Source organism: Dermacentor variabilis, unplaced genomic scaffold (genome assembly GCF_050947875.1).
Source record: "Dermacentor variabilis isolate Ectoservices unplaced genomic scaffold, ASM5094787v1 scaffold_12, whole genome shotgun sequence".
In the NCBI taxonomy this organism is placed as follows: Eukaryota; Metazoa; Arthropoda; class Arachnida; order Ixodida; family Ixodidae; genus Dermacentor; species Dermacentor variabilis.
This window is the reverse complement of record NW_027460280.1, coordinates 9,240,366-9,266,193: the sequence shown is the minus strand read 5'-3', so window position 1 is coordinate 9,266,193 and position 25,828 is coordinate 9,240,366. Positions and strand designations below refer to the sequence as shown.

The following is a 25,828-nucleotide window of genomic DNA, read 5'->3' as shown; positions in this document are numbered from 1 at the left end:
TATAGGTTTAGCAGGTGTGGCCATGGTTGAAGTGCAGTGGAAGGTCAAGAAAACATATCTATGAGCAGCACCCTGGTAAAGGAGACTGTGGGAAAACGAGTGGGAAGCCTGTTGAACATCTGGTTGACCCACTTGCTGGCTCCATCAGGCAAAGTATGATAAAGAGAAGGAAGTCATCAACCCATCAGAAGGTTTTTGCATATAAACACTGTGCTAAGGTCATAACATGCCAACAAGTCTTAGTGCGCAGGCTATGCACAACCAACTACATATGCCTTCTGTTCGGAAATTGCTCATAGTAACTAACAAGGATGGAGTGGACAAAAAAAGAACAGCAGCTCCATTAATTTGGTTTCACTGGTATCAACAGTGTTTTGTAAGTGTACATAGCTATACTCCCCAATGCCTTCTTGGATGACATCAGCAAGGACCAGCTTGAGGCAAGGGGTAATAGACGTCTTTACAAGCTAAAAATGCATGCATGCATAGAGAGCACATTGTGTCCGAAAAGTAGGCACTTCACAGGGGCACTGGAAAAGGAACAGGTTAACAGTGGGCAAAGACAAGCTACTAAACACCCAACACTGTTGCCATGTAACGACCTCTGAAACAATCCCTCTTAATGAGGAAATCAGCTTTGTGTGTCCAGAAAGAGGGCAGATGGGCAAAGCCCCTTCAGTAATGCTGCCAGCTTCAAAAGCCCATTTTGCACATCTTGAATGCTTCCTTCTTAAGACTTTGTTGGGTGCAAGCATTCTACTGTCTAAAAGCTGTCATTGAGAGCACTGGTGGTTTGGTGGCAATAAAGTTCAGAAGCAATTGCACCAAACCTCCCTTCCTAGTTGGCCTGGATGCTCACCGTGCTTATGAAGCAGCACCATGAGGCAAGCAAGGGGAATTGATGCCTCCAAGCCCTTGTTCGTGTGTCACACTGTTCTGTTAGTAACAACCCCGAGACTTCAAACCAACAAGCTCAAGTTCTCCACTCGCATGGCTACTGCGTAGGATTTATAAAAAGCACAAAAACAGAAAAATCAAGGGAAAGGATAAAGCACCATTTAACACTTAGTATTGCTACAGCCCACTCCCTTCTTTTATTTTGTCTGGTCGTGCTACATCTTTTTATTATAGATAGGCATCAATTTAGGTGATGTTCCCAATCTGTGTCCAATATTTATATACACTATGTGCTGGTTCAAAGAAGTTCGAAACACTGCAATGGAAGCTTCAAGTAGAAAAGGTGCCAGGAAGAAAAAAAAAGCTGTGCTGCAACCATCTCAGCAACATCTTGTCCCTTTAATAAAAATTGTGCTTCCATATTAACTTGAGCCCTCTAGTTTAGAGTAAAGTACCAGTGCACTTATGAAAAAATGAATCAATTCTCAAAGAGCATGTGCAGTCCAGCCAAAAGCAGGGGCAAGAATGCGCATTGCGCTCCTCCTATATTGAAGGTGAATAACACGTACCATAATGGCGAATGTGCTTTAGTAAGCTTCCCTGCAATATGAATTTGTAATGTACAAAGAATTGTCAATGAAGCTTACCACGAGCACAGATGCACTTGCAAATTATATCACAATTGAAGATAATGAGCAAACCTATGTGCCCTTCCCCTCTTAGTATGCTTTACTGCACAATGCTTATTTACACCCCTGTATTGCGGTGTAGCAAGCTACAAAAGAAACTTTGCATAATTAGGCTTTTTAGGATTATGTTTCTCGCAATACACTAATATTTCGCGGTGAAGCCTAAGCAATGTACTGCGGCGAAGCATACTAAAAGTGAAAAGGGGCAAGAGTTCTTTAATCATGCACTCGCGAACCCTCCGCCTCTCAGGTCGCTTGAGTGGACATACTATGCTGGCTGATAGCGGCCCCCTCCCACTTTTAGTATGCTTCACCGCGTAACTAAAATGTACTGCGGCGAACAAGCCGTACATTTGTATTCAGTGAATAAACAAATGGTTTTTACAACAGTACAGAAATAAACACGCACCATGCATCAGTCTACCACACGGAAGAGCGTCGCAACATACGGTAGCTGATTCACACAGGCCGTGTAGCCCACTTATCAGTCGTAAAGGGTATTATGGGTAATTCAAAATTTCAGACACACATTTGTTTATGTTTACGTTCGCACTCCTTGCGTAATAAGACTCCCAGAACTTCCACAATAGAAAGTAATTTACAACACACAAACGCAAAGAACACTATATGTCTCGTTTTCAACTCGGCCGTCATGCAAATGACATATAGCGCGGAAAAACGTGAACATGCTGTGTGTTAGCGTCGTAAACTTCATACTAGGCAAGGAGCTAGCACACCGCAGTCCCGCGACAGCCGCTAATGAGCCCAAGACGGGTGCATATGTCTGTGAACACGCAAACGGAGCCCCTAAGCCACTCTGCTCCTCCGCCACCCCCGCTGCACGGCTGCACCACTCGTTTCAAGCACAGCACACCAAACACACTTTCAGCGCTCAACAGTTGGCGGTCGACGCAGTTGCATTTACATGACTTGCAGCGAGCAGCACATCCCTCGATGTCCGTTAAGCAAAGTCGGACACGGCGACGCCACATCGTGGTTCGCTGAACTTCGCTGCCGAGGCGCTAGGCCACTTCGATATTTCAATTGTGACCACCGCCGGGTTCTCTAGAAAGCACGGGTAACACAACGCAGATTCTGTACTGCCAGAGTTCACCGAGGCCAAAGCCGCACTGCTGCACCACCACTACTCACGACTTTCCGCCAAGTAACACAGAACCTACAACCAACACACAAGCAACGCACGTACGTACAATCACATGAGCAATGTTGAACAACGCGCGGTCCAGCGAACGATCAGGCCGAGGACGAACACGCCACGACGTCGCTCGGCGCCAGCATCGCGCCTTCTCAAAAATCCCTAAACAATGCTGTCCCTAGGCACCTAGGATCAGGTCACTTGAGGGATTTTTGTACGACAATTAGACGCACGCTGTTCCCATGACGGCACGGGCGTGCGTCTAATTGTCGTACAAAAATCCCTCACGTGACTACTGCCAGAGTCTGCTACTGCCAGCGAGGCTTTGGCCTCGGTGGCAGTACAGACTCTGGCAGTACAGAATCTGCGTTGTGTGACCCGTGCTTTCTAGAGAACCCGGCGGTGGTGACGATTGAAATATCGAAGTGGCCTATAGCGCCTCGGCTAAAAGTTCTGCGAACCGCCATGTGGCGTCGCCGTGTCCGACTTTGCTTAACTGACATCGAGGGATGTGCTGCTCGCTGCAAGTCATGTAAATGCAACTGCGTCGACAGCCCACTGTTCAGCTCTGAATGTGTGTTTGGTGTGCTGTGCCAATTGAAACGAGTGGTGCAGCCGTGCACGGGGGTGGCTGATGAGCAGAGTGGCTTAGGGGCTCCGTTTGCGCGTTCACAGACATGTGCTTACGTCTTGGTATCATTAGCGGCTGTCGCGAGACTGCGGTGTGCTAGCTCCTTGCCTAGTATCAAGTTTACGACGCTAACACACAGCATGTTCTCGTTTTTCCGCGCTATATGTCATTTGCATGACGGCCGAGTTGAAAACGAGACATATGTCTGTGTTCTTTGCATTTGTGTGCTGTAAATTACTTTCTATTGTGGAAGTTCTGGGAGTCTTATTACGCAAGGAGTGCGAACGTAAACATAAACACATGTGTGTCTGAAATTTTGAATTACCCATAATACCCTTTACGACTGATAAGTGGGCTACATGGTCTGTGTGAATCAGCTACCGTATGTTGCGACGCTCTTCCGTGTGGTAGGCTGATGCATGGTGCGCGTTTATTTCTGTACTGTTGTAAAAACCATTTGTTTATTCACTCAATACAAATGTACGGCTTGTTCGCCGCAGTACATTTTAGTTACGCGGTGAAGCATACTAAAAGTGGGAGGGGGCCGCTATCAGCCAGCATAGTATGTCCACTTAGGCGACCTGAGAGGCGGAGGGTTCGCGAGTGCATGATTAAAGAACTCTTGCCCCTTTTCACTTTTAGTATGCTTCACCGCAGTACATTGCTTAGGCTTCACCGCGAAATATTAGTGTATTGTGAGAAAGATAATCCTAAAATGCCTAATTATGCAAAGTTTCTTTTGTAGCTTGCTACACCGCAATACAGGGGTGTAAATAAGCATCGTGCAGTAAAGCATACTAAGAGTGGAAAGGGCACATAGGTTTGCTCATTATCTTCAATTGTGATATAATTTGCAAGTGCATCTGTGCTCGTGGTAAGCTTCATTGACAATTCTTTGTACATTACAAATTCATATTGCAGGGAAGCTTACTAAAGCACATTCGCCATTATGGTACGTGTTATTCACCTTCAATATAGGAGGAGCGCAATGCGCATTCTTGCCCCTGCTTTTGGCTGGACTGCACATGCTCTTTGAGAATTGATTCATTGTTCATAAGTGCACTGGTACTTTAAACTGGAGGGCTCAAGTTAATATGGAAGCACAATTTTTATTAAAGGGACAACATGTTGCCGAGATGGTTGCAGCACAGCTTTTTTTTTTCTTCCTGGCACCTTTTCTACTTGAAGCTTCCATTGCAGTGTTTCAAACCTCTTTGAACCAGCACATAGTGTATATAAAAATTGAACACTGATTGGGAACATCACCTAAGTACATGTCTATCTATAGTAAAAAGATGTAGCACGACCAGACAAAATAAAAGAAGGGCGTGGGCTGTAGCAATACTAAGTGTTAAATGGTGCTTTATCTTTTCCCTTGAGTTTTCTGTTTTTGTGCTTTTTATGGATCCTCCGCAGTAACCATGCGAGTGGAGAACTTGAGCTTGTTGGTTTCAAGTCTCGTGGTTGTTACTAACAGAACAGTGTGATAAATGAACAAGGGCTTGGAGGCATCAGTTCACCTTGCTTGCATCATGGTGCTGCTTCATAAGCACGGTGAGCATCCAGGCCAACTAGGAAGGGAGGTTTGTTGCAATTGCTTCTGAACTTTATTGCCACCAAACCAACAGTGCTCTTAGTGACAGCTTTTGGACAGTAGAATGCTTGCACCCAGCAAAGTCTTAAGAAGGAAGCATTCAAGATGTGCAAAATGTGCTTTTGAAGCTGGCAGCATTACTGAAGGGGCTTTGCCCATCTGCCCTCTTTATGGATACACAAAGATGATTTCCTCATTAAGAGGGATTGTTTCAGAGGTCGTTACATGGCAACAGTGTTGGGTGTTTAGTAGCTTGTCTTTGCCCACTGTTAATAACCTGTTCCTTCTCCAGTGCCCTTGTGAAGTGCCTACTTTTTGGACACAATGTGCTTTCCATGCATGCATGCATTTTTAGCTTGTAAAGACGTCTATTACCCCTTGCCTCAAGCTGGTCCTTGCTGATGTCACCCAAGAAGGCATTGGGGAGTATGGCGATGTACACTTACAAAACACTGTTGATACCAGTGAAACCAAATTAATGGAGCTGCTGTTCTTTTTTTGTCCACTCCATCCTTGTTAGTTACAATGAGCAATGACCGAACAGAAGGCATATGTAGTTGGTTGTTCATAGCCTGCGCACTAAGACTTGTTGGCATGTTATGACCTTAGCACAGTGTTTATATGTAAAAACCTTCTGATGTGTTGATGACTTCCTTCTCTTTATGACACTTTGCCTGATGGAGCCAGCAAGTGGGTCAACGAGATGTTCAACTGGCTTCCCACTAATTTTCCCAGAGTCTCCTTTACCAGGGTGCTGCTCATAGATATGTTTTCTTGACCTTGCACTGCACTTCAACCATGGCCACACCTGCTAAACCTATAGCATGCAATCAAAAAAGTGCTATACATCATGTTGCTCCAAACTCGTGACATGTGCTACAAGGCCTTGAGGAACACCCTCATTTATTTACGCCCTCATCATACTGTACGAAGCTTCGCATGATAAGTGCGAGAATTAACATCTGCTGGTTTTTCAGTGTTATTCCTGTCCAGCTTGCTGAAAGCTATCCTGAGTGTTTCAAAAGCAAACGACCGCTGCTGAACAAGAAGTGCTTAAAACAAGGATCGCTATAACCACATGTCACACGAAATGAAAAAGGCCACTGAGTATACAGGCGGTTTACTTCATATCCAACAAGCTTGGTTCTCCCTTTGCTAGTGAATGAACTCAACTTGCCCCGAATACATGGCCTGTGACAAACTATGTGCCAGATGCTGTGTCCCCTGCAAAGCTGAAGATGTGTACGAGATCCCGACACCCTGCAGCGGCTTCTACACTGGGCAAACAGGCTACTATAAAAACGACTGCCTTTACTAGTAACATGAAAACGGGCAGAAATTTGGCTATTCATTGGGCGCAACTGCAGGTGCAAGCCACTCTTCCACCAGATGTGTGTTGTTCATAGAAAGTGGAGCTATACAAATGCAGATAAAAACAATGATGTTTGAAAGTAGTAGAGTTGAACTATATTCTGCACAAGCAGTGCTATCTGCAGCGCTGGTACCTTATAGCCACAATTCATGGCTGCACCACCATGCAAAGGCACTATTCTTGAATTATTAACTTTTTATTTATGGTGGCCATATATTGCAGTTACATATCATCCACATTGTGTGCAGTATGGTTAAATGTCAATTATGATAGCCATTCCTAATCTGAAATGCAACAAAAGAGCAAATATAGGTAACAAATTGCAATTCAAAGAGACAAAAGACAACCAGTGCACAGAATAAGTGACAGATTTCCTTTTATTGAAAAAGAAATGTCACATGTGTCATGCCACCAGCAGTGGGTAGCAATCTTTCAAGCTTGGGTGAGAGAGGCAAAACTTGGCAAAATGCTACAATCGCGCTGTAAAACGGCCTTGGACACAAAAAATCGACATCAAATTGTACAGAATGAAAGGGCAAGACTCCGTCTAAGAACAGTCTATGGCACCACATACTTGAAATGGTGTAAAAAATGTTGACATGCCCTACCCATAAAGAAAAAGCAACAAATACAGAAAACACGCCTTAAAATGCAATGTGCAGAGTCTGAAACCAAGAAAAAACAACCCGAAAAAGGTTTCGCCAAGTCTTCCAACGATTAAAATTGTCAAACTGTATCATCACTTCTTAATGAACCTGCACAGCTGAAAAGGAAGGAAGGAAAGCCCAATAGCAGGGCTGCAGAAAATGTCACCGAACAAGTATACTTTGCTTACCAGCGATACCTGTGGTTTAGTTGTGGTCTGTGTATAAACTAATTGTGTATAAACTTTTCTTGTTTACAATGGTTTAGCAGATAGGGAAAAAATGACTATAAGAGCACCAGGTGTATGCATAGTCTACGCACAAAAAGCCACTGCTTTCTTACTTTTTTTTCTCTCTACTACAATTCATGAGTTTTAAGTGCCTTAATAGCACTGCTAGCATCCTACTGCAAAACACAAAATTGGGCAACTTGTAGCATAAAGAAAATTGCAGTTTCACTCTTATTGGGAAACAATGATGCAGTCGCTGGTGAAATATGCACAGGAGGCTTACTTCATGCAGTGTTTGTTGAAGTGAACACTTGCCAATGCAAGTCGGTAATATCCTTAAAAAAGTAAAATAAGAGTCGTATTTATTTGTGGAAGTTGTGCCTCACAGTGTTAACGTGGAAAGACTTAGGCTTTTCTTCCTCCTCTTGCATATCCAGACTTAGCCACTGATCTACACCAAAACAACCCTTCAGCTTCTTACTGGTGAATTCATTTTGGTTTTCTCAAATCTATATTTGGGCTAGCCATTGCTAGGTCTTGCGCTTTGCTTGAGGAAAACAAGACACCGACAGCTCTATCCAGTAAATCTGAGAAGCCAAGCACTAGAAGATTAATGAAGCAGGTGCACCCAATCATTGTCATTACAAGTAAGAAGAAAATTTAACATAGGACTGCCTTCACAAGTGGGAAGGTGATGTGCAAGAGCTTGAAGGTGTGGATGCCAGCTCTATATACAGTACGCAGACATTGAGCAGGTGTTAGCCAATCATGGCACCTGTTGGCTAGATCATGCTCTCCGGGATCAGTATTCACCGCGACTGAATCTTCAGCAGAGTGGCTGAAGTGTAGAATTGTGGACTGCTACTCTTTTAATCATATGTTTGAATCCTCGCAGCACAATGAGAACTTTATTTGCAATATTCTAGCAAGAAATTCGGGAATTCCAGTGACAACACCAGTAACATCAGAACAACCAGGGGAGTTCGCCCATAGCAGCTATTGCTGTAAAAAAGAAGACTGGCATAAGCACAAGAATTGAGATGGGCATACTACATGCCTTTGTGGTAGTAGTCCACTACTTTGGTGCTACAGTTAATGATCTCCACTGTCACTGGACATAATAAGAGTTCTTTAATTATACACTCGCGCGCCCGCCGCCTCTCAGATTGCCTAAGTGGACATACTATGCTGGCTGACAGCGGCTCCCTCCCACTTATAGTATGCTTCACCGCGTAACTAAAATGTACTGCGGCGAATAAGCCGTATATTTGTATTGAGTGAATAAACAAATGGTTTTTACAACAGTACAGAAATAAACGCACACCATGCATCATTCTACCACACGAAAGAGCGTCGCAACATACGGTAGCTGATTCACATAGGCGGTGTAGGCCACTTATCAGTCGTAAAAGGTATTATGGGTAATTCAAAATTTCATCCCACATATGTGTTTATGTTTACGTTAGCACTCCTTGCGTAATAAGACTCCCAGAACTTCCACAATAGAAAGTAATTTACAACACACAAACGCAAAGAACACTATATGTCTCGTTTTCAACTCGGCGTCATGCAAATGACATATAGCGCGGAAAAACGTGAATGCTGTGTGTTAGCGTCGTAAACTTCATACTAGGCAAGGAGCTAGCACACCGAAGTCCCGCGACAGCCGCTAATGAGACCAAGACGGGTGCACATGTCTGTAAACGCGCGAACCCTAGCCACTCTGCTCCTCCGCCACCCCCGCTGCCAGGCTGCACCACTCGTATCAAGCACAGCGCACCAAACACACATTCAGCGCTGAACAGTGGGCGGTCGACGCAGTTGCATTTACATGACTTGCAACGAGCAGCACATCCCTCGATGTCCGTTAAGCAAAGTCGGACACGGCGACGCCACATCGCGGTTCGCAGAACTTGTTGCCGAGGCGCTAGGCCACTTCGATATTTCAATTGTCACCACCGCCGGGTTCTCAAGAAAGCACGGGTCACACAACGCAGATTCTGTACTGCCAGAGCTCACCGAGGCCAAAGCCGCACTGCCGCACCGCCACTACTCACGGCTTTCCGCCAAGTAACACAGAACCTACAACCACCACACAAGCAACGCACGCACGATCACATGAGCAATGTTAAACAATGCGCGGTCCAGAGAACGATCACGCCGAGGACCAACACGACACGGCGTCGCTCGGCGCCAGCATCGCGCCTTCTCAAAAATCCCTAAACGATGCTGTCCCTAGGCACCTAGGATCAGGTCACGTGAGGGATTTTTGTACGACAAATAGACGCACGCGCCAACAGGGCGGCACCCAAGAGGTTCCCACTTTTCCGGCCCAGCTTTTCCTCTAGAGTTGTTCTACTAACTCTATGATGCGCAGAGAGCGTTTCCTAAAGTTTAAGGGATTTTACCGTTTCCTGTTGTACAGCGCCATCTGTGGTCGCATACTTTAGTTTACGACGCCACCGCTACGCTTATTTCCGTTGCACTGTGGACAGTTTCCCTTCTCTAAATTTGTATAGGTGTTCTGTGGTATAGCAGTGCAGCAACTGTTTCCTTTGGTCTAGCATTGACGCTTTGTAAATGGCTAAGCGGAAACTGTTTGCCTCGGATGAAGCGCGAACCAAAATGAGCGGATCTTTTTACCATACAAGTAGCGGCGACAAACGCGAGTCAGGTCGAGTGAAAGATGCTAATATGCGTCGTGTGCTTGATCCTGCAGCGCGAATGCGCCGCCAGAAGAAAGCTGTGGACGGCCTGGAACACGACAACTTCCACGACGACCCGCATGCCAATCTGGTGATGCATAAGAAGGCGCCAAAGTTTGAGGAAACCTTTGAAGCGAAGCGCAAACGCAGAAGCAAAGGTGAGCCCTTCAAGGCGCGCTTCAAGAGGAGCTTCAACGCCCTGTTAGAAGAGCATCAAGCCAGCAACCCGGAGCCGCCCAATTACAGTCACGCTAATGTGCCCCCGTCCAAGTTGCCACCGAGGCACTTTTGTGCCGTTTGCGGCTTCCAGTCGAACTACACTTGCGTTTCCTGTGGTTCAAGGTACTGTTCCATCAAGTGCCTAGGTGTGCACCGGGACACCCGCTGCTTGAAATGGACGGCCTAGAGATCAACAAACGATACCTTTCGTGAATTCTCACAGTGCTGCTTCAAAGCGATATTACTGGCGCAGGTCAGCTGTTTAAAACGAGAGCTTGTGTTCATGACTTCCAAATGTGTACTGTTGCAATAGGAAGCATAATGTATGGCCTGGTCGTGGGCGACTGCAGTTGTTTCCTTCGCACCACCCGAGGCTAGCCAATGAGGGCTGACCTTTATCGAGGCATGTAAGTACAGGCGGGAACAAAACGTTGTTCCGTCTGCGAATTTCTGGTATTGGTAGGCATGAAAGGCGAAGCTGAAGGCGGAAGTTTGAGATGCGCTCACAGACCTGCAAAATTTTGTCTGCCTGTACATGCATGTCATAATCGGCAAATGCACTGATAGTACAGAGTTCGGGCAAAGTAAAAGTTGTTGCCGATTTGCGACTGAGCCTGGAATTGAGTGCAGTAATAAGGCCTCGGTGCGCTAATATGGTGGCGCTGCCGATGATGATTTATTGGCATCCCCTTTGAAACGGGGTGGTGACATATCATCCCCATGAGTTAAACCGGTATGCTGTACATGCCTTTCATTCTAGCATTTTTGTATACATTTTCTTAATCTTTTTCTTCCCTTCCTCAAAACTTCTCTATCTACCTTGTACTGCTGCCCATACCTGTAACCAGTGGCATTGCTAGGTCGTCTGGCACCCGGGGCCCATAGGTCTTCTGTCACCCCCCCCCCCTCCCCCCGGGTGTAGTCGAGGAAGGTGAGGATATCGACGATTTCCTGGTGTCTTCAGACGTATATGACACCCCACCCCACCCCACTGGCCTCTTGCACCCGGGGCCCACGCCCCCCCCCCCCCCCCTCCCGTTGCTACGCCACTGCCTGTAAGGGATCTAGTCGTATCAGTCGCTTCCCTTCTTTTTTTTTTTTTTTTGTCCACTAATACTCTAAACTTCTCTCGCTTATCTCGACTGCTGACCAGTTGATGCTTCCATTAAATTTAAATCCAAGGGCTTCTGGAAGGTGTGCGTTACCTATGGGTCTCACTGGGTGAATACCTTCACGTTCGATTGCGATGTGCTGAGTGGCCTTCGGATTTTTGCATCAGCAGACACATGCCTAATCTTGTTGCAGATATTTGCTCCGGTACGTCCTTGACTTTGGGCAAGCAGCTCGACTCTCAAATAGCAATGCACTGCCCATTGTGTTATCGTACAGATTTTCCCTTCTAATTTATTTCTTTCATCATGTGAATCTTGACGGTCCTCGATGTTTCCATTCTTTTCATCCAATTCACTATCTCTGTTTCTCTCACTTTTTGTTGTTTCTCTCACTTTTTGTTGGTTGTCTATTTAAGCTTTCATTTATCCTGCACTTGGCTGCCAACTTTCTTGACCTCTTCCTCCATTCTATGTCCGTTCTGCGACAACCAGGGCCACGTTTTTGTGTATTAAAGTAGGACCCTTCCAGGTGTGCTCACTGACAATGGCAGCAGAGTGGGAGCAACACATGCTGATTTAATGTCATTGTGTATGGTGTAAGAACCGTCTAAAAGGTGCATTGCCTGCGCATTATGATGCAACCCATGGGGAGAGAGAATAACGAAAGGGTCTACTCACAGGTGAAAAATAAGCAGTGCACATAATTAACAAAGACGCGTTTCTGAAGTAAATACTGTTTTTGCTATTAAAGCAGCTCGAAATGCACGCTTTAGCTAAGGTTTTATTTAGGTTGGCATTGCAAAAGGCCAGGCAGAGTGCAAGCTGTAGACAGAATGCAGACTGTGCAATTTTGCCACATCTCGTGTAAAAGCTCACCGAAGATTTGGTAGCAAAAGCTTAACTCACCTTACCTGGCCCCAAGAAATCAATCAATTAGATCGCTAGTTCGACACATTGTTAAACATTGCCATCAAAATTCTTTCAGTAACCCCATGTATCGTGTGAAATGATGACTGCATTTAACTATCGGTTAGAATTTACAATTTTCGCAGTGGTGGGAATGGCCAAAAGTGTTTTGGAGCAGGAAAGATGATTCGTAGCAGTGAACAATGATGACTCTGAATGGTTATTGACCAGACACTATTCCTGCACGTCAAAAAACTTGCAGAGTACTGGCATGCATTATTTGCAACTTTCATGGACGGTGGCGCCGGCGTGCGGCGCCGGCCACAAACAATCGAAAGATTATGCTCGGCACTTGCTGCCACCAATTCGCGTAGCGTATTGGTGTTGTCTATGCTTTTCCTCCACTTTTGGTTGATGTTTTAGCACATTCGAAGCTCCCGTGGGATCCTGAAGGACACTTAATGTGCTCAGAATGAGCAAACATAGAAGTAACTGTATTTGCTACGTGCCGCAATGCAAAAGTTATGCGGTAGGTGATGTGAGCCTTCACTCATTCCCACCGGCTGCGTCCATGAGGAAGAAATTGATTATTAAGCTGCGGATTGGCAAAGCTGTCACAGATGCAATGAAGGTTTGCACTTCATGCCGGAGGACTTTTGGAATACGACAGATAAGTGACGATTCCGAGCACTTGAAATTGCGAATAGACTCCCCTCCATAAAGACGCAGGCATAGCACTATATTATGTGCAGGGAAAGAAATAATGCGCAAAATGTGTTGTAGGATGATTGATGCTTGCGTTCTTGCCACTCATGCCTTTGTGGCTACGTTGGAGCGCTAACATTCTCCGTGAAGCCTTGTACCTGTTTCAAAATTTCTTGTTCTTGCACATGCGTTCATGCTCTGCAACGCCGGCTTGACATTCCACCATTTTCAAACAGAGATGAGTTTCTCATTTGTGCATCGAAACAAAGTGACACAGCCGTAGAGGGACCTGGAACTCTTACTTGTCGTCGTCTTCCACTTCAATGCGCGGCTGCAACATGTGCACAGGCGCGGTTGGCTGCACTCGTAACATATCCAAGTCCAACAAACATTAAACTACTGTGCAGTGTTTGCATAGTGAACCCTCAGTTCATTCGCGTGTATATTATTTTGTAAAGATAACTGGAAGAATGAAGCGAGCATTGCCGCGCACCGGTAAATATCGGCTATGTATTGCTTGATCTGTCTGTAGGCAAGACGCGGTAGGACTGACGTAGGCTGTAAAACTACTGCAAGACTAGCTTGCACAGCATGCATAAAGCGCAATAACTAAATTACAAGGGTGAACGGTTATCGTATTAGCTCACGAAAGCAGTAAGATATAGGTTTTTGTTTACTTCTCGTGTTCAACATCCAGCTTTCTAAACACAGGCAGGGATAACTAGACAAATTTTTGCTCATAAAAGCAGCTTAAAGCGCTTTAAGGCTGCTTTTCACGCCGTCGATGTAAAGAACTTGGGTCGTGCAACACCAGGATTTTTTTTCTCGACACGGCGGCTTATTCAAGCGGTCCAAGTAACAACTTGCAGAGACCATCATACTGTATAAAAGGTCATGGTACCCATTCGAAGCAGTATAATTACTAGAATAGCAAAGAGAAAGCACAGTCACTTCTCTTTATAACATTGTCGCGGTAAAACTGAAACCACAGCTCATGCGGTTTGCTTCGAAGCTGCAAAGATTTCATGCAAAGGCCTTCAACAGTCACGGACGTCGACGTGCACGCTTTTATGCCGCAGCACACAAGTTGACCAGCGTTTAGGACTTCCTCGCCTTCAAGCAGGCTTCGAATCCTGCGTTGTGCTAGCGCAATCTGAGCCATTATGCAGGCTAACGACTGTGGGCATGTAAACTGAGGAGACATTTGAACGTGACGACGCGAAACATGTCACGGAGCAAGACGACTGCAGCACTGCACCGACTGCTCTAGTTCTTAATCTCTCGGACAGCCATGTTGGATTTATGGTGGTGCCTCCTATAGGCCATGAAAGTTTCGAATTGCAAACAATCTCAAAGATAATCTGTAGGCACAACCACTGACAAATTACAACTATCACACGGCCACACCGAGTCGACCTGCATGCCCGAAAAGGAATATATAGCGCTTACTCAACTCCAATGCAAGCCACACAAAGGCACAAGAAATTGACGGCAATGCAGTCGTGTGGTATGTTGGATGGCTATTCCAGCAATTTTATTGTAGGCCTAAATTTGGCAGCTTGTGAAATGGCCAAGCTACAAATTTACCGCGTTGTGACCACACAAATGCGACACAGCAAAGATGCTAATAACATGCAAAAGGGTAAGTTTCAATTTGCCGAGTTTCAAGAAACGGCTGCCACGTAAAGTATGCGCCGTCACTTGGAACACCTCTTCCACTAAGGCCACACTGCCAGTACGAAGTATGAATGCGGGCATGCCAGCAACACAGACCAGGGGTGCACTATTAGGCTCTACAGAACTTCATTCTAAGCTACGCACAGCCCACGAATATAGGTGCATACAGTTTCCTAATGGCAGACTGTGCGAGTGCACACTGTATTTTTGATTAGTTCAGTGGCCCTTTATCTTTATGAATAGCAGGAGATGCCTTCACATGAGGTAAAGCTCCTTGATGTTGGGAAGTAGCGACATTTTCCCTCCCACGTGCTTTCTTCCTGAATTCTCAGACTTCACTCTCCTGCAGGCTGGTGTGCTGTACACAACATGCTTTTTGTGTCTGCAACTGCCACGGCAAATACTACAGAAAAGTAATTGTGGAATTATCTTTTGACACAGACAGTTCTGAGGTTTTTTCTTTTCAAGAAGACTTCCAAATGTGCTGCAAAAGAAACTAGCAAAAGTGCTCTAAAAGTGGGTATTGAGAAATAGTTCAACAGCATGCTGTGCCTGGTTGCTACATACAGCCATCTGTGGTGCCAGTGAAATACAGAATCATCGCCGCATTCGTTTTGCATTCGTGGTCAAAACAACTTCAGGAATGGAAGCAGAAAGATATTAAACATATTCGGGCAGATAATTGGCCTTTATTCAGTGGTCGGGAAGAGCACAGGTGCCAATCTCGCTGAGTGATGGGCACATGCTTGGTATACGTGAAAATGGAACGCTATGTAGGTTATTGCACGGGCTTGAATAACTTGCCCAGTTATGTTGTGGAGCTTGCTGCCTGCCGTCATTGCTTCAAGTGACTACCGTTTGCTAGGTATGTAGCTATGATACCAATATGCGTCTTCATAGAAAAATGTTGCGACGAAATCTCGGCAAATATCGCAACAGTTCTGCTGCATCTCATTAAAAAAAACCTCATTGCTTATAATGAAAATTGATAAAACATCGCTTTACAATAAATTAACAGCATAGCAATAATTTGGTCTACATAGAATAAACCATTAATTATGCACCATCTCTAATTTTCTTAGTGCTATTCCTCACCAGTGTTGTAGAATTCGATGAGCTGAAACTCGGCGAAATGGCTGTGCCACTACAGATGTGCGGTACTAATTAAGTTACTGCAGTGAATTCTTCATGGATTTAAGTGCTCGTGATTGGCAGGCGATTGGAAAGAACGTTTTGCTCCTGGTGATTAAGCTGGTTGCTGCATTTCTTTTTGTCAAAAAAGCAATTTTTTTTTTTGAAATCGAGAAGGATCATTTAACGTGATAAAAACATTCCTCCAAGGATGTGTCAGTTTACATGATTGTAATAGGCATAAAATATTACCTGTGCTAAATATGTGCGCAAGTCATTGTGTACAGTATAAGCAGCCTACATGAAAGCTCATGCCATGTTTAGCAGAGGCGATTCAATCATGTTTCAATAAACATATATCACCAGAGCAGGATTGGCCACCCTGGTGCAGTACTTGGCCACAACCTCCTATATGAACACAACAATCAAACCCCGGCCCTCAGTCCCCAGCAGCTGCGAAGCAACTGACCACAGCGGCGGTCAGACCTGCGACGCAGCAGAGGGTGCTAAGAATCACTGGCTCCGGACAGGCTGCCATTGGAATATGAACCTGGCAACGTTTAACGCTAGAACGTTATCTAGTGAGGCGAGTCTAGCAGTGCTATTGGAGGAATTAGAGGGCAGTAAATGGGATATAATAGGGCTCAGTGAAGTTAGGAGGCCGAAAGAAGCCTATACAGTGCTAAAAAGCGGGCACGTCCTGTGCTACCGGGGCTTAGCGGAGAGAAGAGAACTAGGAGTCGGATTCCTGATTAATAAGAATATAGCTGGTAACATACAGGAATTCTATAGCATTAACGAGAGGGTGGCAGGTCTTGTTGTGAAACTTAATAAAAGATACAAAATGAAGATTGTACAGGTCTACGCCCCTACATCCAGTCATGATGACCAGGAAGTCGAAAGCTTCTATGAAGACGTGGAATCGGCGATGGGTAGAGTGAAAACTAAATACACTATCCTAATGGGCGACTTTAATGCCAAGGTAGGCAAGAAGCAGGCTGGAGACAAGGCAGTGGGGGAATATGGCATAGGCACTAGGAATAGCAGGGGAGAGTTACTAGTAGAGTTTGCGGAACAGAATAATATGAGGATAATGAATACCTTCTTCCGCAAGTGGGACAGCCGAAAGTGGACCTGGAGGAGCCCGAACGGCGAGACTAGAAATGAAATAACTTCATACTCTGCGCTAACCCTGGCATCATACAAGATGTGGACGTGCTCAGCAAAGTGCGCTGCAGTGACCATAGGATGGTAAGAACTCAAATTAGCCTAGGCCTGAGGAGGGAATGGAAGAAACTGGTACATAAGAAGCTGATCAATGAGTTAGCAGTAGGAGGGAAAATAGAGGAATTCCAGATCAAGCTACAGAACAGGTATTCGGCTTTAACTCCGGAAGAGGACCTTAGTGTTGAAGCAATGAACGACAATCTTGTGGGCATCATTAAGGAGTGTGCAATGGAAGTCAGTGGTAACTCCGTTTGGCAGGATACCAGCAAACTATCGCAGGAGACGAAAGATCTGATAAAGAAACGCCAGTGTATGAAAGCATCTAACCCTACAGCTAGAATAGAACTGGCAGAACTTTCGAAGTTAATCAACAAGCGTAAGACAGCTGACATAAGGAAGTATAATATGGATAGAATTGAACATGCTCTCAGGAACGGAGGAAGCCTAAAAACTGTGAAGAAGAAACTGGGAATTGGCAAGAATCAGATGTATGTGTTAAGAGACAAAGCGGGCAATATCATTACTAATATGGATGAGATAGTTCAAGTGGCTGAGGAGTTCTATAGAGATTTATACAGTACCAATGGCACCCTCGACGATAATGGAAGAGAAATTAGTCCAGAGGAATTCGAAATACCAAAGGTAACGCCGGAAGAAGTAAAGAAAGCCTTGGGAGATATGCAAAGGGGGAAGGCAGCTGGGGAGGATCAGGTAACAACAGATTTGTTGAAGGATGGTGGACGGATTGTTCTAGAGAAACTGGCTACCCTGTATACACAATGCCTCATGACCTCGAACGTACCGGAATCTTGGAAGAACGCTAACATAATCCTAATCCATAAGAAAGGGGACGCCAAGACTTGAAAAATTATAGACCGATCAGCTTACTATCCGTTGCCTACAAACTATTTACTAAGGTAATCGCAAATAGAATCAGGAACACCTTAGACTTCTGTCAAGCAAAGGACCAGGCAGGATTCCGTAAAGGCTACTCAACAATAGATCATATTCACACTATCAATCAGGTGATAGAGAAATGTGCGGAATATAAGCAACCCTTATATATAGCTTTCATTGATTACGAGAAAGCGTTTGATTCTGTCGAAACCTCAGCAGTCATAGAGGCATTACGGAATCGGGGTGTAGACGAGCCGTATGTAAAAATACTGAAAGATATCTATAGCGGCTCCACAGCCACCATAGTCCTCCATAAAGAAAGCAACAAAATTCCAATAAAGAAAGGTGTCAGGCAGGGAGATACGATATCTCCAATGCTATTCACAGCGTGTTTACAGGAGGTATTCAGAGACCTGGATAGGGAAGAATTGGGGATAAAAGTTAATGGAGAATACCTTAGTAACTTGCGATTCGCTGATATGATATTGCCTTGCTTAGTAACTCGGGAGACCAATTGCAATGCATGCTCACTGACCTGGAGAGGCAAAGCAGAAGAGTGGGTCTAAAAATTAATCTGCAGAAAACTAAAGTAATGCTTAACAGTCTCGGAAGAGAACAGCAATTTACAATAGGCAGCGAGGCACTGGAAGTCGTAAGGGAATACATCTACTTAGGGCAGGTAGTGACGGCGGATCCGGATCATGAGACGGAAATAATCAGAAGAATAAGAATGGGCTGGGGTGCGTTTGGCAGGCATTCTCAGATTCATGAACAGCAGGTTGCCATTATCCCTCGAGAGAAAAGTATATAATAGCTGTGTCTTACCATTACTAACCTACGGGGCGGAAACCTGGAGGCTTACGAAAAGGGTTCTACTCAAATTGAGGACGGTGCAACGAGCTATGGAAAGAAGAATGATAGGTGTAACGTTAAGGGATAAGAAAAGAGCAGATTGGGTGAGGGAGCACACGCGAGTTAATGACAATTTAGTTGAAATCAAGAAAAAGAAATGGGCATGGGCAGGACATGTAATGAGGAGGGAAGATAACCGATGGTCGTTAAGGGTTACGGACTGGATCCCAAGGGAAGGGAAGCGTAGCAGGGGGCGGCAGAAAGTTAGGTGGGCGGATGAGATTAAGAAGTTTGCAGGCATGGCATGGCCACAATTAGTACATGACCGGGGTTGTTGGAGAAGTATGGGAGAGGCCTTTGCCCTGCAGTGGGCGTAACCAGGCTGATGATGATGAAACATATGTTCTGCACAGAAATTGAGCAGTAGCAGCCATTCAAAACAATGTGGCCGTGTAAAGAAATAAAGACATAAGTGCACAAAACAATCAGCAAAATTAATATCAAGAAATGTTGTGCATATCGGAACAATGATAAGTACAATATTTTCGACTGGAGATTAGAGGTCGAGATAAAGAATGATGGAACAAAGTTAACGGCAGCTTGTCACCAGTCTTTACGGAACAGCATTTCTGGAACTGGTTCCTTTTGGGAGAAAGGGAGCAATGCCAGCATTCCATTAAGAGCCGGTGGAACTGTAACTGTAACTCGTCATGTTTGCAAAGGGACGGCGTTCCTTATGTAAGTGGTCTACAACATTGAACAGATGCATGCATGCATGTATGTGGCACATCATGCAAGGCGACTGCGTGAGGCACAAAAAAGTACCACTTGCCTGTCGCATGACTATGGTGCATTTCTCGTGAGTTCTCCGTTATAGTTTTTTTATGCATAGACTTTGGTGGCTAGATGTGTAGGTGTGCTGACAGGCGCATCTGGAGAGTAGTTCAACGCTCTTCCGCATCATTATGCAAAATTGACGCTGCAGTCAGTACAACGGTTCCGCAGCACGCGTTTACTACAGGTAGGAGACAGCGTGCAAGAAATAAAGCCTGTATTGGAATAGTTGTATGTCATCTGTTTGTGTCAGTCTAAAAGGTGAAGAGCTCCGGGTCTCTCTTACTGTCTGAAAGTTCCCAAGATATGTGAAATGTTCCAGGTCATAAAAATGACCGACGAGATTAGCGGTGGTATTGCTCCACTAAAGAAGACCACCAAGGACACTTACTGCTTCACTCCAAACTGCAAGTCAGGTTCTAAGTCTGTGAGAAAGAGGCCTAAAATAGCCTTGTTTTCGGTGCCAAAAGCCGCTTTTTTAGGAAATGGGAACTGGCCCTTCATCGAGTGGACAAGCAACTGCAGCCGACATCAGTTGTATGCGAGCGACATCTTTTTCATGAACAGTTCATTCACCGCGATTGCACCCATGTGAGACGCCTATGTATTGTTCCTTTTGATGCGGTTTCTTCTGCAAAAAATTTTGTTATATTGGTGCATGTGAGTAACTTTCTATTTGCACATCTGGAGCGTAGTATTCTGACTGCGCATTTGAAGGCCCAAGTAGAAAGTGCCATGTGTGTTGCACTTTTAGTAGACGAGCACCAAAGTTGCAGTTAGACATGTCTGTAATATGTTCGGTGCTCCCTGAAAATATTCATCTAGGAGCGTTTCTTTGGATTCTTTTTATCTCCAGATATCTGCTGCCGGCGATGTTCAAATTCGTATAATATATGTAGTTCGATGTAAGTTCTAAATTGCTCACTTTATTTCGCCTCAGAATTAACCGACACTGTATATTAATTTAAAAAATCAAATGTAACACTAACGACACATTCCAATGTATGAAATTTAACTGACACGCGTTCCTTTGCATTAAAGGAACTTGTAAAGGAAACTTGTTCCAAGATTGGGAAGGAATGTGTACAGCACTGCTTGTCTCTGAGCTTAAGTGTCTGGTGCACTGTGACAATCAAATTTAATAAAGGGTCTGGTCAACGAAATTATATCGTCCTGCAACCTCGCCTACAGGTACTAAGACAGGTACAATGCTTTCCTTGCTATGAACGGCGTGTTTCGAAGCAGAGAAATCCTTTCTTCCAGTATGGTACAGCCACTGTTTATAACAAACATTGAATTTTTCTGACAGATTGAAATAGTGCTATTCGTTTTTCTGCCGTACTGCTGCATTTAAACACAACAGCAAGGCATTCTATGAAAAAAATTCGAGGACACCTAAACACTTATGAGTTGTGAATGTGAAAGCATTAATGTCCAATTGAATGCCGCTGAGCAGTCAGAGTTATGAGCTTGCGGGAAAGCATGCGTGTTGAGATGCTTGGCCAACGCCTTTCTTTTTTTCCTATTAGCATATGGCTGGTGCACTTCGATCCGTGACTTCATGCTGCCTTGCCCGGCTGCCATAGAATCGACGTCACCGCTTTCGTCACACCGGGCTTGGCAGTGTAAATTCGGTCCAAGTAGCATAATGTCAAAGAGCAGAGTGCACAGGCCTGCTATTTAGGAGGCGCTAGTTTCGCCTATCGGGTAAGACTACAGTGTACTGGAATAGGATAGTGAACTAGAATATAACACTAGAGGCTGTGCCGCCTCTTTTGGCAGACGCCACGGACCATTGCTAGGGTCTCCCCTTAGAATAAAGAACCAACCCGTGGTGCGGCTGCCTGAGTCGAGGGTTGCCAGATTGGGCTAATAGCCAAAGTGGGCTACTTTTTATGCGGATTGGCATGGAAAATTTCGAATTGGCTACATGGCTATATTTGGACTATTTTTGTCTTGAGGACTTCCGAGTCCCAAGGACCACCTGAACACTGACAAAACTCGGGAATGCCGGTGTATGAAAACCCAAAGCTCATTGCTGCTATAAAGATATGTAGGCAATCTCAAAGGCTGCTTTTTTAAGCAATGTCGGTGCTGGGAGGATGGCGTTAAGTCATGGCTGCCATGTTTATACGTCATTCCAACGCCAAGCTCTCTTCTTTTTGTTTTGGGTTCAGCGCCATCTGCTGCCTGTTCAGGCGGGATTCAGTAAGAGAAACAATGGGGCTGACAGTTGTCGAGTACGTGTTCCGTGCCGGCTGCTATACAGCAAACTATTATGTGGACAACAGCTCAAGTGTACGTACGCATGTCGTGGTGCATTATTTTCGCCTTTGGTCCTTCAATGTTTATCAAAGGCTCCTCGAAGCCTATTGTTTTGTTTTCTCGCAAATCACCACGTTACTTATCTACTCAGTAACCTTATGAAAAAAAAAAAATCCGCAAGTCGCTTCAAACGAGAAATGCGATGGTTCGAGTATTTATATACAGTGTGCATCGCCCTTGCGTATAGTGCGGCAACGGCAGCCACCAGGGCGCTTCGAAGGCAAGCAGCGATGTCTAAAGGTAGCTACTGGGCTCGAGATAAGAGGTGTCTGGGCATGCAGCAGTCGACACATCTAATCTCGGGCGTTCACTACCGTTCGATGTCGCTGGCTGGCTGCACATCACACTGATCCCCAAACCGGGCAAGCCTGTTAAGGTTGAAAACTTACGACCCATCTCCCTAACATCCTGTATTGGTAAGCTCATGGAGCATGTACTCTTGCGGCGTCTGCTGCCCTTCCTCGAAGAAAAATCATTCTTTTCTAACTCTCAATTCGGATATCAGGCTCATCTGTCTGCCAAAGATGTGCTTTCACAATTGCGGGAGGAAGTCATAGGACCTTCGTCGTCTGCCCAAACAAGAGCAATCATCGCCTTAGACCTAAAAGGGGCATTCGATAATGCTGAACATGACCTCATCCTTCGCAATGTTGCACATTCACACTGTGGAATTCGTATGTACAACTATATCCGCGCATTTCTTCGAGATCGCACAGCCACCGTAGGAATGGGACCGCATCGATCCGGTACGATTCGCCTTGTAGGACGTGGGACACCCCAGGGCTCAGTTCTTTCCCCTACTCTATTCAATATTGCGCTCGCAGGGCTCCCCCGGCTACTTGACCAGATCCCTGATGTTGCCCACGCTATTTATGCGGATGACATTACTATCTGGTCGACACAGGGTTCCGACGGAGCCATCCAGGACCGACTGCAGCAAGCAGTCGATACAGTTTCCGGGTATGCCAGAAAATGCGGCTTAAGATGCGCTCCGGAAAAGTCGGAGCTCATAATCATTCGCCCCCGGAGCCGTTCCTCTACTCCCCCTATCACTGTGCACATGGATGGCACACCAATACCACAGGTTAATCGTGCTCGTATCCTCGGCCTACACGTCCAAACGGATGGCAGGTCAAACTACGCTGTTTCCCTTCTATCCAGACAGATTGAGCAAACTCTGGCCCTGATCTGGAGGGTCTCCAACAGGCGATCGGGCCTTCGAGAAGACCTGCTGCGCTTGATGGAGGCATGTGTGATCAGCCGCCTTACATACCATCTCCCATTTCAGCGGTTGACCCAAGCGCAACAACTTCGCATAGATGCAATGATTCGCAAAGCGACGAAGCTGACCCATGGCCTCCCGAACTATACTTCCACACACAGTCTCCTTAACTTAGGGACACATTACACACTAGGCGAGCTGCTAGAGGCACATTGGGTCAGCCATCGCCAGCGTCTCCTACTCACTCCTACAGGCTGCCATCTTCTCACACGGCTAGGATACTCTGTCCCACCCCTTGAGTCTGAAACCCGTCCAACGATCTTGTCGTCAGCGATACGCCAAGCACTAAGTATTCATCCATTGCCACGTAATATGCACCCCGAGCATGACAAAGGGCGGTGCAAAGCCCGTGTACGATACATTGGCCGCATGCTTGCAAACATCCCGGAAACACATACTTTATACACGGACACATCACGCACTCAAGAGGGCTTTACCTCGGTAGTTTTGGATGGCACCGAATCCCTGAGAGACTCTGCTGCAATGCGCGGAACAAATGCCACTTACGGAGAAATTCCCGGTGTTGCTCTTGCAATTCGATATGCCATCCGTGTTCCTGAGGAAGTGTATATATTGACGGACTCGCAACAGGCATGCCGAGCGTTCCTATCAGGACATGGCATCCCGAGAGTGGCGCACCAAATTCTCAAACAGATCCCGCAAAATACACCAACCACACCTCCCCGCATCCACTTACTCTGGACCCCTGGTCATACCTCACTGCCGGGTAACGAACGCGCACATGCGGTTGCCCGAGAAATTTCCCTCCGGGCGACTCGGCGTGGTGAGGCGACTAGTTCAGAGTGGTGGGATCCCTTGCTCCGTTGCAAAGACATACTCCGTCATTATACACGCATTCGTCGCACCCACGCCGCACCACCGCCGCACCACCGCCGTCCTTCTCATCGGAGGAAGCAGTGGCATTACGCCAGTTACAAACTGCAACTTTTCCAAATCTTTTCTCTCTCAATAAATTCTACCCACACTGTTATGCAGATCGTTGCCCTGGCTGTGGCAGCTCGCCCACAATCTTCCACGTCATGATTGAGTGCACTGCAAACCTCTTTCCTCCTTTGCCAACTCTCCTTTACCCCCTACGCAACAAAGAGCTGTGGGACGATGCCCTCCACGACGGACCTCCCGAGGTCCTCCGAGCTGTGATACAACGGGCTCGAAACATCGCCGGAATCATATTAGGGACCCTGGACTGAGGGTTCCTCCCACACTGCTCTCGCCATTCAAATATTAATAAAGATGTTTTACTCTCTCTCTGGCTGGCTGGCCGCCGTTCACGTGACAAAGGTGACTGTGCTTCGCTGAGCTGTACATGCTCAGCGAAGCACAGTACTCTCGACTGTTGATCAAAACGAAATATTCTGCTCTATAGTATTACCAAGCATCGCCAAGTTGTAGCTAGCATCATGAATGCAAAAAACAGTGCCGGAACTCCAACGTTCCCTCTGCTGTCTGAGCTTGCAGTGTTTCTTTCGAATGCAGCTGTCGAAAGCGTGTTGTTCAGCCAGGTTTTGTTGACAAAGAATGACCAGAAGAACCGCATGTTGAATGAGACACTGCGTTAAGTTTGGTCTGACTGAGAGTGGGGACTGCTGCAAAGATTTCCAGCCAGATGAACAGTTTCTGTTGCGTTTCAACTCTGCAATTCTATGGTCCAAGTGGCAGTGGGAATTAACTCAAATGGGGCCAGATTTTATACTTAATCCATTTGCGTAAATCGCCAGTGTGAAAAGTATCAAGTGGGACTCTACGCAATGTCTTTTTTTCTCGTTCTTTGTCTTACTTAAGCAGCTTTGTATTACGTGAAAGTTGCGATTGTTTCATGGTACTCCTTGAATGTTGCATATTATTACAATGATAAGCACTGTAAATATATGAAAAGGATGTTCGTCCACAGTAAAGATGGCAAGGCATTTGCTCACCAAAGGTCTGTGATCGAGTGATTGCCCTGCCAACGTCAGGATGATAACTCGTTGATTTTTATACTGTATTCCTGTGACAATTTTTTTCCCTTTAAACCATGTGCATACGAGTAATTGCGATTATGGCTTACTTTTTATATGCACATACTTTATGACCATTGTAATTCTTCTTTGTTCGTCTTACTGTGCACTACATATTGTACTTTGCCGACGTGTATTTTCGAAATGTGATGAAAAAAAAAACTATGTTCGATATACACAATAGGTTTTTCTGGTACCGTTACGTCCATATTTTATTTTTGCCCACATCACAGTGTTGGTTGGGCAAAGAGTTCTTGCCAGTTTGTAAAGGTATATATAATGTTCTACTGACTTCCTATTCTGATGTATAGTGCTTGAATTTGTTAGACGAAGGGGTTTACGCTGTACTTCATGACAGCTGTCCGCAACCCATACATTTTGTGTTCCCAAGTGAAATTACATATCTTCTTTTTAAATCGCACTTGAAGTAAGATACACAGCCCCCCTTGGAAATTTGGTAACGCATGCATTCGTGCCTGCACTCATAGAAACTTACGTACACATTTTCATATTGCACGAATCTTGCCAGCGAATCCCTGTTTAAATATCGCGCAGTTCAACTCTTTTTGATACTAACACCATCTGGGTTATTGCCAGCGCCATAATCAAGGTGGCAATTAAAATGATAAACTTTAATTCACCTCTTCTGTAATGGGCCAGCAGGTCGTTCTGTTTGTTCCCACTCAATGGCGAATTGCAGTCACAACTGCCACTTTTTCGCATGA

At 45.4% G+C, this 25,828-nt stretch overlaps 2 protein-coding genes across 6 annotated transcripts in view; one reads left to right on the top strand and one right to left on the bottom strand.

Moving 5' to 3' along the window:
- The window catches only part of LOC142566002 (uncharacterized), a 191,935-nt gene that overhangs the window by 103,230 nt on the left and 62,877 nt on the right, over positions 1-25,828 (bottom strand). The window lies entirely within an intron of this gene.
- On the top strand, positions 9,660-20,135 carry LOC142566009 (zinc finger HIT domain-containing protein 1). Its single transcript, XM_075676691.1, has one exon. It carries the CDS (start codon positions 9,794-9,796, stop codon positions 10,322-10,324), a length of 531 nt encoding a protein of 176 aa, XP_075532806.1. The 5' UTR covers positions 9,660-9,793; the 3' UTR covers positions 10,325-20,135.

Coding starts and splice junctions, on each gene's coding strand:
- LOC142566009 (XM_075676691.1), top strand. CDS start 9,794: ATGGCTAAGCGGAAACTGTTTGCCTCGGATGAAGCGCGAACCAAAATG.